Consider the following 16,166-nt stretch of genomic DNA (forward strand, 5'->3'; position numbering starts at 1 on the left):
GTCGAGCCGTCAAGCTACGGCGGAGTTTCCCAGCTCCTCGCAAATGAATGGAGTTGAAGCGTGAAAGGCGGCAGCGTACTGCAGCACCATAACAGTAGCACCAGTCGGTCACAAGCACAGCGAAAATGGCGTCAATTCCAAAAAAATTTCAGTTTTGACTTTGGTCGACTTGTCTACGGATTGAATTGAGACGTAAAGTTAGAGGTGCCAACATAATGTTAAAAACCGCAGGATTTAAAATGTGTGCCTTAAAGCCGACAATATTGCCATTATTCGGATATAATGTGAGAGTTGAGTTCAAGCAACAAAAATAATGAAAAAAAATCTTGTTACAATCCAGTAAATGTGAAGCTAAGCTTAATGGAATCTTCTGTTTGACTTAGGTTCATATGAAAACCGTGTTACAGCCATGGCAGTAATTATAAAGTGTGCACTGGTGTTTTGTTTCTAGAACAATAATGTGCATCGCTCGGTGAAGCCCCAGATCCTCTCGGTTTTTGGTGATATTGCCCTGGCCATTGGACCAGAGTTCAAAAAGTTCCTGGACATTGTGCTGCAAACGTTGGCTCAAGCTTCTGTGGCCTATGTTGACAAGGTAAGCAAGGATTGTTCTTTCACTGCTTTCCACTACATTTTAGATTTTTGACTGATGTCAGTGCAGTTTTCTCTTTAGATGTTGGGTTCAGTCAGACGTTTGTGCAATTAAGCTTTAGTGAATCTGACTTGTGGTTAACAACTATCCCTATCACAGAGCATATAATGTCCTTAGTTGGTTTCTGTAGGTGTGTGTAAAATACAAAAACAATGTCTGCGCAGTGTTCAGAGAACTCTAAGTATATTTGGAGAAGAATGCCTTGCGATGTCTATCAATTGACGGAATGTGTGTATTTGGTTCAAGCCCATCTGTCTTGGTATGAATGAGTATTGTATGAATGTTTATGAAACGCTCAATTTTTATGCAACCAATCCCACTATCAGTGCAGACAGCTCCCAAGTAATGCATAATTCGCAAATGTATGAGTCCCAGGATCAAGCCACAGCACTCAAAAGTGGCCGTTAAAGTCCTATTCAGCTAGTTTAACGTGCTGCGATCCTCCAGTATGAAATACTCTAGATAGAATTGTTTTGGATCGTGCTGGCAGTACAGTAGAACCCCGCTGATCCTTTCTTACAGGACCGTAAGAAAAAAACTTAAGAGCCGAGAAACGGGAAAAATTGAGAAATGAGAGTGGTGGTGAACTACACACAATTTTATTTGAATTCTTGCGCTTGAAAAGAAAGTCAGTTTCGTGCAAAAGCCAAAGCATCGATTGCGATAGCAAATTAGTAGACAGCTCTTGATCTGTCTAACCAAAGTAGACCGTCGCCACATCTTTGTGTGACCTCTATTGATTACTGTTCAGCATGTCGTCTTTAATCTCAAAGGCCATAGCTTTTGACGAGGAATTCACGATACCACATACACGAGTGTCCTCCCCCCCCTCACGTTATGCAGTGCGCGCCGAGCATACAGCTATTGTTCTAGGCACCGTCTGCCATAAACGGGTCTTCACATGATGAAAGTGTTGGACACACGAAAGCTTTTTTTTTTTAACCGAACATCGCAAGTCACACGTTCTGCAAAACGGTCTTCGATAATACCGATCACAATGCTAAGCCTAAAATGCCTACATCATCCGGCATGCAGCCGTGCCCCTCTTGCACATCAAAACACTTGTTGCGTGCTTTTATTCCGAAACCGACACAATGTGGTAGCAAACCGGACTGTCACAATTGTGCCGTGCTGACACCAATGCACCTGAATAATTAATAATGTGTGAATGTGCCCCAGATGTCTGTTACAATATGCCATTCAAATGGTCAATATCTTCATCCATAAGCAACAAGAGTCGACCAGGCAGGCTCTGCTAAATTTTAAAGTGGCTTTCAGCTTTCAGAACCTCAGAGTTCATTCCCGCTCACGTGTTACAAACTGCGCTCATGAGCACGAATTAAAAGCGCCCAGCACGGCTGCTGTGCGTTTCGCATTGCTCACTGACTACTGAAGTGTGGATGTGGCATTCGATGGCTTCATTAAATTCAAAACGCAAAGCAAATTTTTTTTCTCTACATTGATAATTGATAAATTGCAGAAGTGAATGGGGAAAAATGTGATGGGGTCAGATTCGTTCTGACCGCTTGCAAAACCCTAAGATGCCTTTCGCGGAACCTAGTTTGAGAACCCCTGGTTTAACCAAACAACACTTGTTGATACAGTCAAACCTCGATAAAACGAAGTTGTACTTGCAGCGAAAAACCTCATTATATAGAGAATTTCGTTATATTAAGCTTTCGTTAATTTAATGGAACTAAGATGGGGAAATAAAAATTGTAACGAACATCGCGAATTTTGTTATATCGAGGGTTGACTGTAGTACAATATTTTTTCTGCAGAACTTTCACTTTCTTCATGCTTGTTATCTGCGCAGCATGACTATGAGATGGTAGAATACCTGAATGAGTTGCGGGAAGGCTGCTTGGAAGCTTACACCGGCATTGTTCAAGGACTCAAGGGAGACCAGAATTCTCCGAATGGTAAGCACCTTCACGCTGCTCCAAGTTGTATAGCCACACTTGTACACTGAAAGCCTCTATACTTGGAAAGACATGCAGAATTTCTTTGTATAGTTTCTGGACAGTTCAAACTTAAATGGTTAGCGTGGCTGTGCAACTTCAGTCTTGACTACAGTGGCAGCAGTGGCAGTTTTGGCAGCACGCTAGGGGACAGTGAATGCATCATTTACACATTATCTCCTGAACACTGATCTTCAGTTGGCCTTCAGCAGATTTTCAAGCAAAAACGACGGTTCACCATGAACTTTCATTGTATTTCTAATGTGCGTTTGTTTTTCTAGAAAATTGATTCGCTTGCATGTTAAAATGTGATATGAAACCAAAACCCTGTTTGCATATTTGGCAACTGCCTACCGTCAGAGCTAGTCATCACCACTGTCACGCCACTTTCAGACTTGAATTATGAATGCTTATTTAAAGGATAAGTTATTTTATATTTGAAGATAGCAACAGAGTTGTGTCGCGGGATTTCAGTATACCAAAGTCTTCCGTGCCTCGTGGGATGAACTGGTGGAGTGGCATGGGCCACCATCCCATTTGTGATTTGAGAATTTGAACAGGCGGAACAGAGGCAATGAACTACACTAAGGACATCCTGTGGTCTATAGACAGTCATAAAAATATCTGTGTGAGAATGGCGATGATGCATATTAAGTGTAAATAAACTTGCATTCTGTTTATGCTACATTCTGTTTATGCTACAAGAAGCATGCTACATTTGTTTGTTTGATGAGATGCACATCAGATTTGGGTAAGTACACTTGAACCTCGTTGTGATACAGGATATTATGGATATAATGAAGTACCGTATTTACACGATTGTAAGTCGACTCGAATGTAGGTCGACCCCCCCAAAATTGCATGTCTCAAAAAAAAAAAAAAAATGGGGGGGAGAAAAACCACACGAGTGCATTTCACACAAGGGAAATTTATTGATGGGGTTGCTAAGACTACTCATCGTCACTAGAGTTGACCTCACTGGTACTGCTGCCGTCATAGCTGCTGCGGTCCCACAGCACGTCGTCATCAAAAGTGAGTCCACACTTCGCGAACGGACCGCACCACGACATCGCGCGATACAGCCCCCCACGCAGAGAGGACCCACCCGCACACAGTAGCCAGTGAGGCCAAATTTTCTCGCGCTGAATCCGCCACTGCCGCACCACACGTTCACTGACTCCAGACTTGCGTCCTGCTGCGCAGTTGTTAGTTTCCTCAACATGGAGGATAGCAGCCCGTTTGAACGCTGCTGAGAACGAGCGCCGAAAGTTCTTGGCACTCATGACAGGCGCGACGATTCAGCACAACAGCAGAAGTGACAGATGCGCGCGGCCGTCGAAAACAATCGTATCTCAAAGAAAAGCTCTTCCGCCAACTACTAATACCCCCCAAACGACGGCTCTTCCGCCAACTACCAATACCCCCTAACGGCGGCTCTTCCGCCAGCTACCAATACCCCCCAAACGGCGGCTCTTCCGCCATCTACCAATACCCCCTAAGCGGCGGCTCTTCCATGATCGATGCTCCCACAAGAGCCGTGCGCTCGTGGTGCGCGCAATCAAAATGTATGCAATACAGTAAATTATTACGCTACGCTTCTACCGTAACCATAAAAACGTAGGTGCAAAGTTGTAACCACGCCGTAGCACCCCTGATTTCTCGTTTCTCTTGCCGTTACTAGCGGTACACGGTTCGGTTTCGATTCTAAGTCGACCCCCCCAACTTTGGATTGCCAAATTTGAAAAAATGGGTGGACCTACAATCGTGTAAATACGGTAAATGCAATTCCCCTTGAAATTTTCAGATTCATGCTTAAACTTTGTTTCGATGAAGTGAAATTGTCCTGTCATTGGATATAACGAACTAGATTCATCTCCCAAACTCAAAATAACCTGAGCATTGTGCGCCGAGTATATTGCTTTTTCCAGGTTACGACATTCTTTCGGTGCAGCAGTTCAAAACTCCTGCATTGAATACACTGTTGAGCAACACTATTCTTTCTCTTCTCGCGACTGCGCACCTCACATTTAGCACGTAAGCAGTGGGTGTGCACCCAAGCTCCTTGCTGACACTGGGGGGCCACATGAGTGGCGGATCTAGGCAGATCTGCCCAATCTGCTGCTGTGCAGTTGGCTTACTGTTTTGTGTTGTGTGCCACATGCTTCTTGACGACAGACTTCGCGGCACAGAGCAGTCTCTGTTCATCTGTTTGACCATGTCGCCAATTTCACAATGGTATCAACTAACAAAGTGGAATGCGGAAGCAAAAGACTATCACATTAGAACAGAAGGGTGCTATTTAAAGGACGTCACATCAGCTTCGAAGTGTCGTTTTGCATAAGACTGATATCGTAGTCAGCACGTTGTTCACTATTCTGACCAGCCGTGCAGTGATCACAAATGCAGTGTCCTGTGTCATATAGGGAAGCTGCAAAAACATGCAAACTTGTGCATTCGAAGCATTCATGAATGTCATATTCAAATGTTTTTTAAGACCAGAGCTGCGAATGTGGCACTTAAGTGGGGCGATCCTGCAAAGAAAGGCAAGGGATTTCGTTAGCATTACAGAGTATGATGGCTTTGTTGCCAGTGCTAGCTGGTTACAGAATTTTAAGGACCAACATGACATCATTGGAAGAATGGTACTAGTTCATGAACCTTCGTTCATCGGAGAGGAAGCTGCAACGGCATGGGTTGAAGAAAGTGTTGGGCCCTTGCTTTTGAAGTACTGGAGGAAGGATGTTGTCACTGCCAATGAGACCAGGCAGTTTTTTGAGATGTTGCCAAAAAAAAAAAAAATGCTAGCCCATCATCTATGCCATAAAGGCAAGCATCACAGTAAACAGTCGCTATGCTTTTCTTTGTGCAAACATAGATGGCTCTGAGAAGGTGCTGCGTTGTTCTAGGCAAAAGCATGTCACCTCAATGTTTTAATAGATGATGCGTGATGTATTTGCAAATGTTTTTCAAGCACACTGACTCTTGAAGCAGAACTGCAAAGTTGTGATTCAGCCTCGACAACTGCACAGCCCACCAGACAAGTGCCAAGTTACACAACATTCATTTTTTTCTGCCATTAATACTGCCACTTGATTGAGGAGTCAGTGTTGTTCTATGCAGGCTACTGCTTGTGCTTGATTCATTGCGCATTCCTCAACATGAGTTTGCAGTGAGAAAGAAAAATCTACTTGTACATGGAAATTAAGGTTCTGCAAGCCACGTGGATAAGCATTTTCACAAACACAATAGCCAGGGGCTTTTGGCAAGCTTTGTGTGAGGTGACCCTGTGTGACTCTGCCAGAGCCGAGTCTGCTGAAGCTGTCGCTGCAGAAGAAAATGACGTGGCTCAGGAAGTTAAAGCATTGTGGAAGGCACTGAGTGACACCAATGTTGTTGTGGCCAGTGAATCATTCTGCTATTATGTAAGCGTTGACATCGGAATGACGGAGGAACTGTGTGACGACGATATTGTCACGTAGTAGTGACGGTAAAGAAAACAGTCGCAAAACTGTGTATGACGAAACTGGTTGTTTATTGGGCGAACCTGTGCCCACAAAAGCAAGCTACACTCAAAGCACAAGGATAGCGGCGAACACAGTCGGCGATCGTCGAAAATCTAATCAGCGGCGAAACGCGTCGGCTTTTATACCTGAGTCATCGAAGGTTCTAGATTAATCCCTGATGCCCGCGTGTCTTCCAGAAAGTTCTAGACAATTCGCGTCGGTCATACAATCAGATAACATAAGCGTCGGTGAAAACAGGCAACAGAAAGAAGCATCGATAACGTTCTAGAAACCTCCGATACAGGCGCGTCCTGCGCCGAGCGATAACGTTTAACATTTGTTAGCTGGTGGAAAGCGGCCACCGGTGAAAGATAAACATGTATACGTGTCAATATTGTGACCACTGTCTCCTGACGAAGTAACACGAGCGATGACAAATACACCATGGACTGCAATACACATGTGTTTGATGTGCCAACGTTGCTCTTATTTCATCTCTGAAGAAAATGACAGAAATGTATTTTGCAATGCACCGATGGAAAGAAGGTCTTTCACTTCTGACATTCAAAACAATTGAGCATCATGGACTTTCTTTCCCACAAGGGCTAGCAGAGATTAAAAGGGGCACTGTGTGCATTGAATGAGCGGAAGATTTTTTACTAAATTTTTATCGCCAATGTGGCTGCTTAGTGGTACAGTGGGCCGGGATGTGGTCTTTCTTTTTGCATTTTTGAAGTTGTGCACCCTATTGGACATATAGTATTGCAGTTAAAGGCAATAATGTATAAAACTAAGCAATTTCAGCTCCCCCTTCAACATCGGTACAATGAAGTTTGAGTGTACTGCTAAATAAAGAAGTGATGTGTTTACAACTTTTTTGTGCTTCTTCTTCAGTCTGCTGGATTATTCACCAGTTCTGTCAGTACTTTCAAGGTTGAATTATTGGATGTTGACTATTTCACATTAGCGCCTGTGATGTATTTGATCTTTAACATTGCGATGTTATTCATAGAACACTTTTTCCTCTCTCGACAGCTGATGTTCAACTGCTGCTGCCACATGTGCCACATATTATAAACTTTATCTCTTCAATTGCTGTTGACAGTGACCATTCAGATACCAACATCGCCTCATGTGCTGGACTCATTGGGTATGTCTGTTGTCATATTTTTTCTTTTATCTGAACACTTAGCTCTTTAAGGTGTGAGGCCAAGTGAAAATTGTAATTTTTTTTCAAAATGTCAATTTTTTGTTTTCTGTTTTGTTAGATGAGGAATTTATTCTACATCATTTTGCTGAAAAAAGTATCTTCCTACGCAGTTTCTTTCAAAAGATACATAAAAAAATGTAAACCCACCCGGCGTCTACGAAACCGAAACTGAAAGTGCCAGTTTTCTGTGGAACAGAAAAAATGCCCTGGTTTGCAGTTATTTGCTGGTTATTTAAGAATCGTATCACGTAAAAAGTGTAGCGATGCCATAATAGCATTTTCAACATTTTATTTATCAATTAAAATAATAAACACCTCACCAGGTGGACGTGCAATCTTTTGCACGTGTTGTTTACATTATGGAGGCGGCACGCGCGCTAAAGGACAACCGGATCGTGTGATGGATGTGTTTACTCTATGTCGCTTACTTTTTCTTACTGGCAGCCACAGAATGGGGAAGTTTAGAGCGCAAAGACGCACAAAATTAAAGTTTGTTGGCAATCAGTACAAGGCGACGGACCTGGAGACGTACAGCAAATACCTGTAATACTGAAAAGCAGGCTAGAAAAAAAAAGGAAGCCGAGGTGCAACACGAGCAAAATCAGACAAGGGCAAGACCCAAGACAAAACTGGCTACAAATATAGGGGATTTTAGCTCTCCTGATCATCTTATGTAAGCGCTATGCTTTGAAATCTTTTTGTTGATTTTCTCAGAACTCATCTTTTTACGATTTCTTCAAACGCAAACATTCATAACTTTTTCCCTAATAAAGATTTTTTTGTGAAACTTGGCACAATTCTTTCTCACGTTATTGGGTGTGCAATGAACCTCAGCAAGTAAAATCGTGCCCCAAGTTTTGATATAGAGGCCGTTTACACCAAGGCGCACCCATTGGAAGCACACATGTTTTTGGTTATTTCATCACTATGCTTCGATAATTGATCTGATCTCAATAATTTTGGTTCATTGCACAGATCAAAGCCTCTCCTATATCACTGCCAAAAATTGTGTTTTTTTATCGAGTTAAAAGAGTACGCATTTACAAATAAAAAGAAAATCTTAAACTACAGCGCCCCCCCCCCTCCCTCCCTCCCCCATCCTCCAAGAATTGTTTTCTTTTAAAAGAAAAGATGAACGTTTTACGAGGCAAGATTCGATGAGTACGGCGGGCGTTGAATCGGAGAAGAGGCTCAGTAAGGCTTGACAGCCATCACCACACCAGCACATGATGAAGTATTGTCTCAGTAAAAAATTATGCATTTGCAAAGCATGCTACTTTGTTTAGCCTTGGTAGCATCCCACAGGCGATGAATCGGGCCAGAACAGTATTCTCTGGTGATGGTTGGCTCTTTCTGGCGAAAATTCACTAGCAATAAACCCTAGGAGTCGCAGAAAACGGTGCCCATCAGTTTGCCAGCTGATGAAACAGATTGTGCTCTTTTAAATTTTTTTCACTGGAAAGATTATTTTCATAGTTTTGACTGCAATTTACTTTCTAGGTGGCATGGGTGCACACCCATCTCGGGTGTGCAGTACTGTGATCGCGTACTGTGTGATAAATAGACAGTGTACCCTGGTTGGAAAGTGTCTCCAGGTTAACCTGTCTTAGGACGTTGTGTGCAGCGTGCACATTGCTCATTAGTAAGCAGTAGTGCAGTCTACTTTACTCTGCTATAGGAGGAGGCGTCCTTTTTATGTCTTCACCATATCCTGATAAATACAGGACAAAGTTTGCCCTTTCAAGCACTAAAATTCAGTCACAGCAGGTGCTTTCCAGTTCTCTATTTTGGTTTGGTCATGCATTGCTGTAATGAGCTGCTGTATTTATTCGAATATGGGGAACCAGCGCTGGAGTTTCGAGCCAACACACTGCACCCCTTGCGGACATCCCGCGCATTGTTCAGTCGTACAAACAGAAGAAAATCCCAAGTGGCATTCAATGCGGTGGGCGACGTGCAAAACCCGTGAAAAAAAAAAGTTTGAAGGCCGTCATTATCCCTGTGTGGTTAAATGCTACAACTAGAAAAGCCGTAATATAGCCCTATCATTCTATTATTTTTCGTGAAAACTACGTTCATGAGCAACGGCAACGTCAGATTCAGGCAGGCGTGATCGTCTACTGTTTAATATTAAACTATTTCTACACCTTCTCCGGCATAATGTCTATGTGCATTTTATTTTATTGAAAACGAAAATGGCAATGCTTCTATAGTACAAAAATATATACATGTTCTTAGTACAAGATCGCATATAAACCTACACCATGGCACTACGTCACGAAAATGCGGTGGCGCTGTTGTCGAAATTTAGTTTCGCATGGTAGGCACTCTGCTTCCGAGCCACCGCCCGTGTCGCGCCTACCACAGCAGCCGTTGGATTTCGCGAGTGGTTGTGCTGTTCCATGTGTGAGGTCTTTATTCCATGATTTTACAACAAAGGAAACGCAGTATGTCAACGAGCTGAGTTGCGTCGCAAGCAATGAGCCGTCGCAAGCAATGGGCCGCCACGGCAAAAAGCGAAAGTTGGATTCTGATACCAGATCATCCATTATGCGCAACACATTTCGCAACCGTTAAGCTTCTTTCATTTTGAGTGGCGTGCATTAGCCAACGTATGATCTTAAGATTAGGTCGACCTCTGTCTTTCCTATCAATAAAATCTATCGATCTATCTAAGATCGTTATTAGCGTGTCATTACAATTTCTTGCTGCACTGTGGAAAAGCTAGATCATGATTAGCCTTGAATGTAGGTTGAGCGAGCAGATGCCCCAGAAAGCACGTCACATTCAAATTATTTTCATCTCAAAGAATTGAGCCACCTGCAGTGTAGATATCCTATCACACGTTCACATACGCAGGCAGCACGGTTACAGCTGCGTTAATTGCAGTGTAGATGTCATAAATGCACCTAAACCTGTCCATTAAGTTTTGAGCACGAAATAAAATGTATAGTGTTAGTACAGAGTTGCAGCGATCGGATGGCTGCGGCCAACAGCTCAGATTGCGCGGGCCTACACAGCCGGCGTCGCCGTAGGGCCGATACCTTGCCAGTCCCATCACCGAGGTGATCGCTTCTATTGCCCCTCATGGTGACGTAGAAATTGGCTACAGCTTGTTTTCAACATGACCTAGTTCATAATAGAAAAAATATCTCGAATTTGCGCATGCTTCGTAATTCAGCGCAAAGTACTAAATCACTGGTGCGATCGGGAGCACCAATCCAGCGGCATTCAGTCTCGCTGACGGAAACCCAAGCACCGGCTGTCTCAGCGAGGCGGCTTTGCTGGCTTGCAAGTACTGCATTTCGTTTGCTATTCGTACCAAAGACATTGAGAAAACCAATTCATTTAAGCCCACGTTAATCGTGTTGTCAAAAATAAACACACTATGATGAGCGGCAGGCCAGATCGCAAGCGCTGTTGGCAGTCACTGCGGCGGTCAGCGAGCTAGGCCTACCGTCTCGTTCAGCCGTATTCCAATGGGGGCGAAATGCAAGAATGTGCACCCCAAGAACCTCATGTAGTCAAAATTAATCCGAGGCCTCCACTACCGTGTGCTTCATAATTAAATCGTGGTTTTAGCATCCCTCACCAATATCAAACAAGAAGAGAAAAAAAAGAAAAGCACCAACCTCACCTGCAAGCGGTGGCGGCGAACGTGGGCGGAGCCTAAACGACATCGCTATAGGGCCTAAAATATATCGACGGTGCCTACCGCTGTTTACAAACATGGTGTAGGTCTATACAGCCAGCATTTTTTCGTGGGCGCTAAGAGTAATAATAATGCCAGCCGGCGTGTAAATTCCCACTGGGTTTCCAGCGGTTGTGGTGCCTTGTGATAAAATGAAAAGGCAGCAAATGAGAATGCTAATGATACATTCTCACAGCAAACATATACGGTGAACACTCCGTGTTTACTGCAGAAACATAGGGCATCCACGCTGCACCGGCGCGACGCTGCTATTGGCGGCACAAACATTGGTTATGCAGCTTCTATTCCAGGCAAAATGATGTCTGCTAGAGTAAAATGACACGTGTGTATTATTCATATTATTTTTAAACAAAAACATGTCCATGATCAAACGAGAGTTCCGATACAAGTCAAGTTCAGCTGCAGTGCATGGCTATACCGACCGTTCACTGCGAACTGGCTTGGCCGTGCTTGCATTGCATATATCAACATCTTTTCTTCGTCTGAAATTACAGTAAAACCTCGATAATTCGAAGGTCGCCGGACCGCGAAAATTCTTCGAATTAAGCGGATTTTCGAATTAACCGAAATGAATAATAAAAAAAAAGAAAACAAGCAAGAACTTGCAGCAAAAAGAAAACACCTTTATTTTCCATGTCCGAGAAAAATTACTCAATGTAATTAGCGATGCGGGATTACTTGGCGCGCTGGTTCGCCGCCCTTAGTGTCATGCTCTCCAGCTGGCTCAAAAAACGTAGCATACAAATATCACCCGCACTGCACTCAACAAAGTTGCGGACGATATTCACGGAATCGATAACTGCCGCGAAAGCGGGCGTGGTGGTGCTTGACTCCAAAAATTTGGACTTGCTGGATATTCCGGACTTCAAAAATGCACCGTCAGGGTTCCCATTGAGTTCATGCATTTTCGCACCCAATTTTTCGGACGAATCGAGACCCCAAAGTTCGATTTTGCGGACTAAATCGCTCTTTCCGAGCCGCGCTACCCAATCTTGGAGGCCGCCATGTTGGATTTTGCACTGGCTTGGATTCCAGTGGCTCGCTGTGTAGCCTCCAAGATTAAAACGCGCGCTATCAATAGAGAGCTAGCGCAATCCTCCAGTCTCGGAGGCCATGCCCGCTCTTCCTTGGCTGACAAAACGCTCCAGAGTACTGCTCTTTTTCTTTTATTGCGATAGCAATTATACGGACACTCCAAAGCAGATTTCAGCCGTCGCCGTCGCCGTGAGGTTCCGTATGACGTCAATGGAGATGAAATCGTCGCCACGCGCCGAACGCTGTATGTGCGAGTGAAAGGGCGCGAGGGACGCGCGCTTTCACGGGGAGTGAACGCACGGCGGAGAACAAACGCGCGTTCTGCGCCGTGCTCCCTTAAAGGCTGCAGAAGTAGGCGTCTCTTTCCTCCTTTACAATCACCATATATGTAGAGCAAACGCGCCTTCTTCCGACGAGCGAAAGGCCTTGGCGGGGAGGGGGAGGGAAGGAAGGCGACGTTTAGCTGCGGCACCAAGTGCCTATTTATATGAGAGGCTCCGGCAACAGTCACCAACGCCGCACGCATTTTGTGCGAACGCGGGCAAAACGGCGACGGCGTCGACAACACTTCTGCGTGTTGCCAGTGCTGCTGCATGTCGAAATTTATACAGCTGATAAAGCTACTGTCATTACTCCGTATAGCTTTCTACAAATTTGCTATCGCAATTGATGCTTCGCCTTTCAGGTGAAACTGCGACAACTTTTTTTCTTAGTAATGCGCTCAGCACTATCGTTGTAACCATTTATTGTGGGATTTTTTTTTATTGCGACACCAATTATATGGACACTTCAAGCGGATTTTCGCCGTCGGCGTCGCCGCCCTGAGGTTCCATACAAAGTCCAAGGGCGATAAAATCAGTGCCGCGCGCCCGCCGTATGTGCTCTTCACTCTTCTAACTGCGTACCTAGTGCCGGAGCGGTTTCTCGCGCGCACCGTATCTTGAAAGCGATCTCCAGACGGCTCTGACCTTTTGTATGCGATGTGCTCTCGCCGCTCAGTTTCCGTTGAAGCGATAGACCGCACGAACCTTCGCGGCCGCGCTCGTTCGTGCGCGCTGACACCACGCTTGTTACTTCAGTGAGGTTTTTTTTTTTTTTTTTTTTTTTTTTCCTCCTCTCAAGTTTCGGTTGCTATTTTGAACGTGGCGTGTACACTGAGCAGGTGTCTCGGAGACCCATGTCTCAGTGATCGGCGCTACTTCCTGTACCTTCGCGAGAGCTAAGCGGTGCAAAGCTCGTTTCTTGGATCTTCGTGGCGAACTCCGTTGGCGGAGATCGCCAACGCGGTGACGTTCGTGTCGACTGTACACGGAGACGACGTCATTGCTGCGCAAATCCAAGCAGGTCGATCCCCTCCAAGCGTAGTATGAGGCAGGGCATTATTAGAGATTTTTTTAAGCCGCACTAATAACTTTTTTTTTTTCGGCCGAACGAGTTTTCCGGACTATTTTTTCAGTCCCCTCGAGCTCTGAAAATCGGTTGGCGACTGTACGGAGCGCCCTAACCTAACCGCCGCACGTTGCTACTAGCCGGAAACTTCGAATTATCCGAATAGAGCCGCGCGGGCCATTCAAATTATCCGGTAGAATTTGCATTGAGAATGACGGGACCGCTCAAATTCTTCGAATTAACCGAGTTCGAATTATCGAGGTTTTACTGTATTGTGAGGAGAGGGCAAAGCGGCAACAACGGTAACAAAACATTGCTGCTTGGGAGCGTCGGTCGTTCGTTCTGAAGCGCCATCAGCTACAGATTCGAAGTGAACAGTAAAAGGCCTAGCGACGATATCGGTGGCGAGCGATCAGCGACAGCAAGGCTGCCGGCGACGCCAGAGCGTAGCCGCGACCACTCCTCTGTCGCTGAATGGCCATGCCGCTGTGTTGCAGGGAGGTCTAACAGATTTTCTGTGTGACAGGGGGATCTCACTGTTTTCCAGCAAGACCGCCGTTGGCTGGCGGTCCGCGAACTGCTAATGGCGTGCTGTGAGTTGCCGTGTCGCTAACGTGGACGTGCCTTCAATTCCGGCACCGTTAACACCATAAGTGGCTCCAAGGAAATGAATGTCACTCTGCTTACAAAGGAACTGCCTTTCTATTTGCTTCTGGAATATGCAGAAATGGAACCTGGTGATCGCTTACTTGAATTCCGATGGCTTTTACAGCTTCTTCACTCAATCGTAAATTGTATTTTGCGGAAACCCTGAACTGTCGTTGTCAGGTATCGTTTTCTCAACCTAGAAAACAATTTACTGTTTGCTATTGATCCTTGCCCTTCTCGAGTTATTTTGCTTCAAACACACTTACAGTGAGCCGACAGTCTCGAAACCCAACCGCAAGATGATCGGCAGTTCATGCGTGCTGGTGCAATGCATGGCTCTCATGCAGTTTTCTGCGTAAGACACTTCTAGCGCCTTTTTCACAGGGAAATTCGTCCTCGATTATTGGAGCCTCTTCACGGTTTTCAATATTCCCGCCTAGAGAAATGACGAAGAAAAAGAGGCCAAACTCGCTAAGGTTAGTTTCGTAAAACGTAAAATGAATGTGTTTCCTGTGAGCCCGCGTTCGTTTGGGAGACTGAAAGTTGCAGCGCTTTCTCACTTGCGGTGCTGAGGGCCGTTTATCACGAGTGCCCCCTGCGCAGAGCTGGTTTCCCATAAGGTGAGGGGTTTTCGCAGAATCCTTAGCCTCAATTTCACCCTCGCCTTACACGCGAATTTTGCCTTTAGGTGTGGCTTCACCGCATTGCAAATTTCTCCTTACAGTATGGCTTTACGGCAGCATGCGGCACTGTCATGAAGCCACAAAGGCAGAATTAGCAGATAACTCGCATTCCACGTGGTGAAGCTTCCTTCCCCCCTATCATGGTCGCCATTTTGCGTTCTAGCTATGTTAATAATTCACTTCAGCATTTCAGGCAATCCCTGCCCTGCCTAGTAGTCTCAGTAATCTATTGGCTGTTCTATGTCGCCTTATATTAATGTGCATACTTGTTGTTTTTCTTGGGTCCCGAAACTGCACCCTCACCTTATAATTGTGACCACATTATAATCAAATAAATACGGTAGTTTATGCAGTGTGACTTTTTAATGGCCTGCAAAATGTGGACTGTGTATATGAAAACGTGGACTGTCTATCGGCTTATGCTTCAGCGAATCGGATGGCTTTTCCCGGGTATTGTCTGCACTGAGATGGGATTTGAAATGTTGGTTATACACAGCCTGTGGTGGTTACACCACTTTGGGTAGAACACACAAGTATACAGATAGCCATGATACCATTGTCGGAGCTTGAATCTAGCATTTTGGGAACTGGAATAATTATTTAAGCAACATTCAACATCAGTTTAAGCAGTTTGCTGTGTTGCTTCTAAAGTTCTAAACATATAACTGCTTCTAAAGGAGGTTAAATTCTGCCGATGCGGTAACACTGAAAAGGGAACGGATCATATTTAGCCACCATGTTTTAATACCCTGTTCAGGGACCTGTGCACAGCATTTGGTATCCAGATGCTTCCCCTGGTGGACACTGATGCCATCACCGAACTGCTGAGCCAAGGCCGGCGTTCCAAGACCACAAAGACCAAGACGCTGGCTTCTTGGGCCACCAAGGAGATCAAGAAGCTCAAGGGTAGCGCTTCATGGTAGGCTGCCTTTTGCTTTATAAAGCATTGCTGTTTGTACTGTGTGCCAATGCTTTGAAGGTGTGCAAACACTTCAGCTCATTCTTATTTGGGAGCCCTGCAGATCGGACCACTAATCATGTAACTGCTTATAGTTTTGGACCGGCTGTAATGTGGTCCTTTGCGACTTCCGTTTACCATCCTATAATACTCCATGTACAGTCAAACCCACCTATGACATTACCGTTTTTAACAATATAGCGGGTATAACAATAAGTAGCCGATTCACTGTCAATGTTTGCATGTTATATGGTAAAATAAACCGCTTAGTATAATGCTCTCATGCTACGTTGTTGGCACGGCGTAAGAATAAGCAAGAGAGGTGCTGACACTCTCCTCCAACGCGCGCGAAAGCGCCACTCACTCGCGTCCAGATTATGTTCGGCTCGGTCGGCGCCGTCATAGAGGATGCTGC

The 16,166-nt window shown here is 45.0% G+C and overlaps 1 protein-coding gene across 2 annotated transcripts in view; it reads left to right on the forward strand.

The window, feature by feature from the left end:
* The window catches only part of LOC119442392 (importin subunit beta-1), a 61,171-nt gene that overhangs the window by 37,403 nt on the left and 7,602 nt on the right, over positions 1-16,166 (forward strand). Inside the window, exons 15-18 of one of the 2 annotated variants that reach the window (XM_037707254.2) lie at positions 452-595; positions 2,469-2,574; positions 7,152-7,266; positions 15,551-15,716. In XM_037707254.2, the coding sequence (XP_037563182.1) occupies positions 452-595; positions 2,469-2,574; positions 7,152-7,266; positions 15,551-15,716 (531 nt within the window). Of the gene's footprint in view, positions 1-451; positions 596-2,468; positions 2,575-7,151; positions 7,267-15,550; positions 15,717-16,166 lie in introns of those variants that run through there. The other variant, XM_037707255.2, reaches the window with a different exon arrangement.

This window comes from Dermacentor silvarum, chromosome 2, assembly GCF_013339745.2.
Source record: "Dermacentor silvarum isolate Dsil-2018 chromosome 2, BIME_Dsil_1.4, whole genome shotgun sequence".
Lineage (NCBI taxonomy): Eukaryota > Metazoa > Arthropoda > Arachnida > Ixodida > Ixodidae > Dermacentor > Dermacentor silvarum.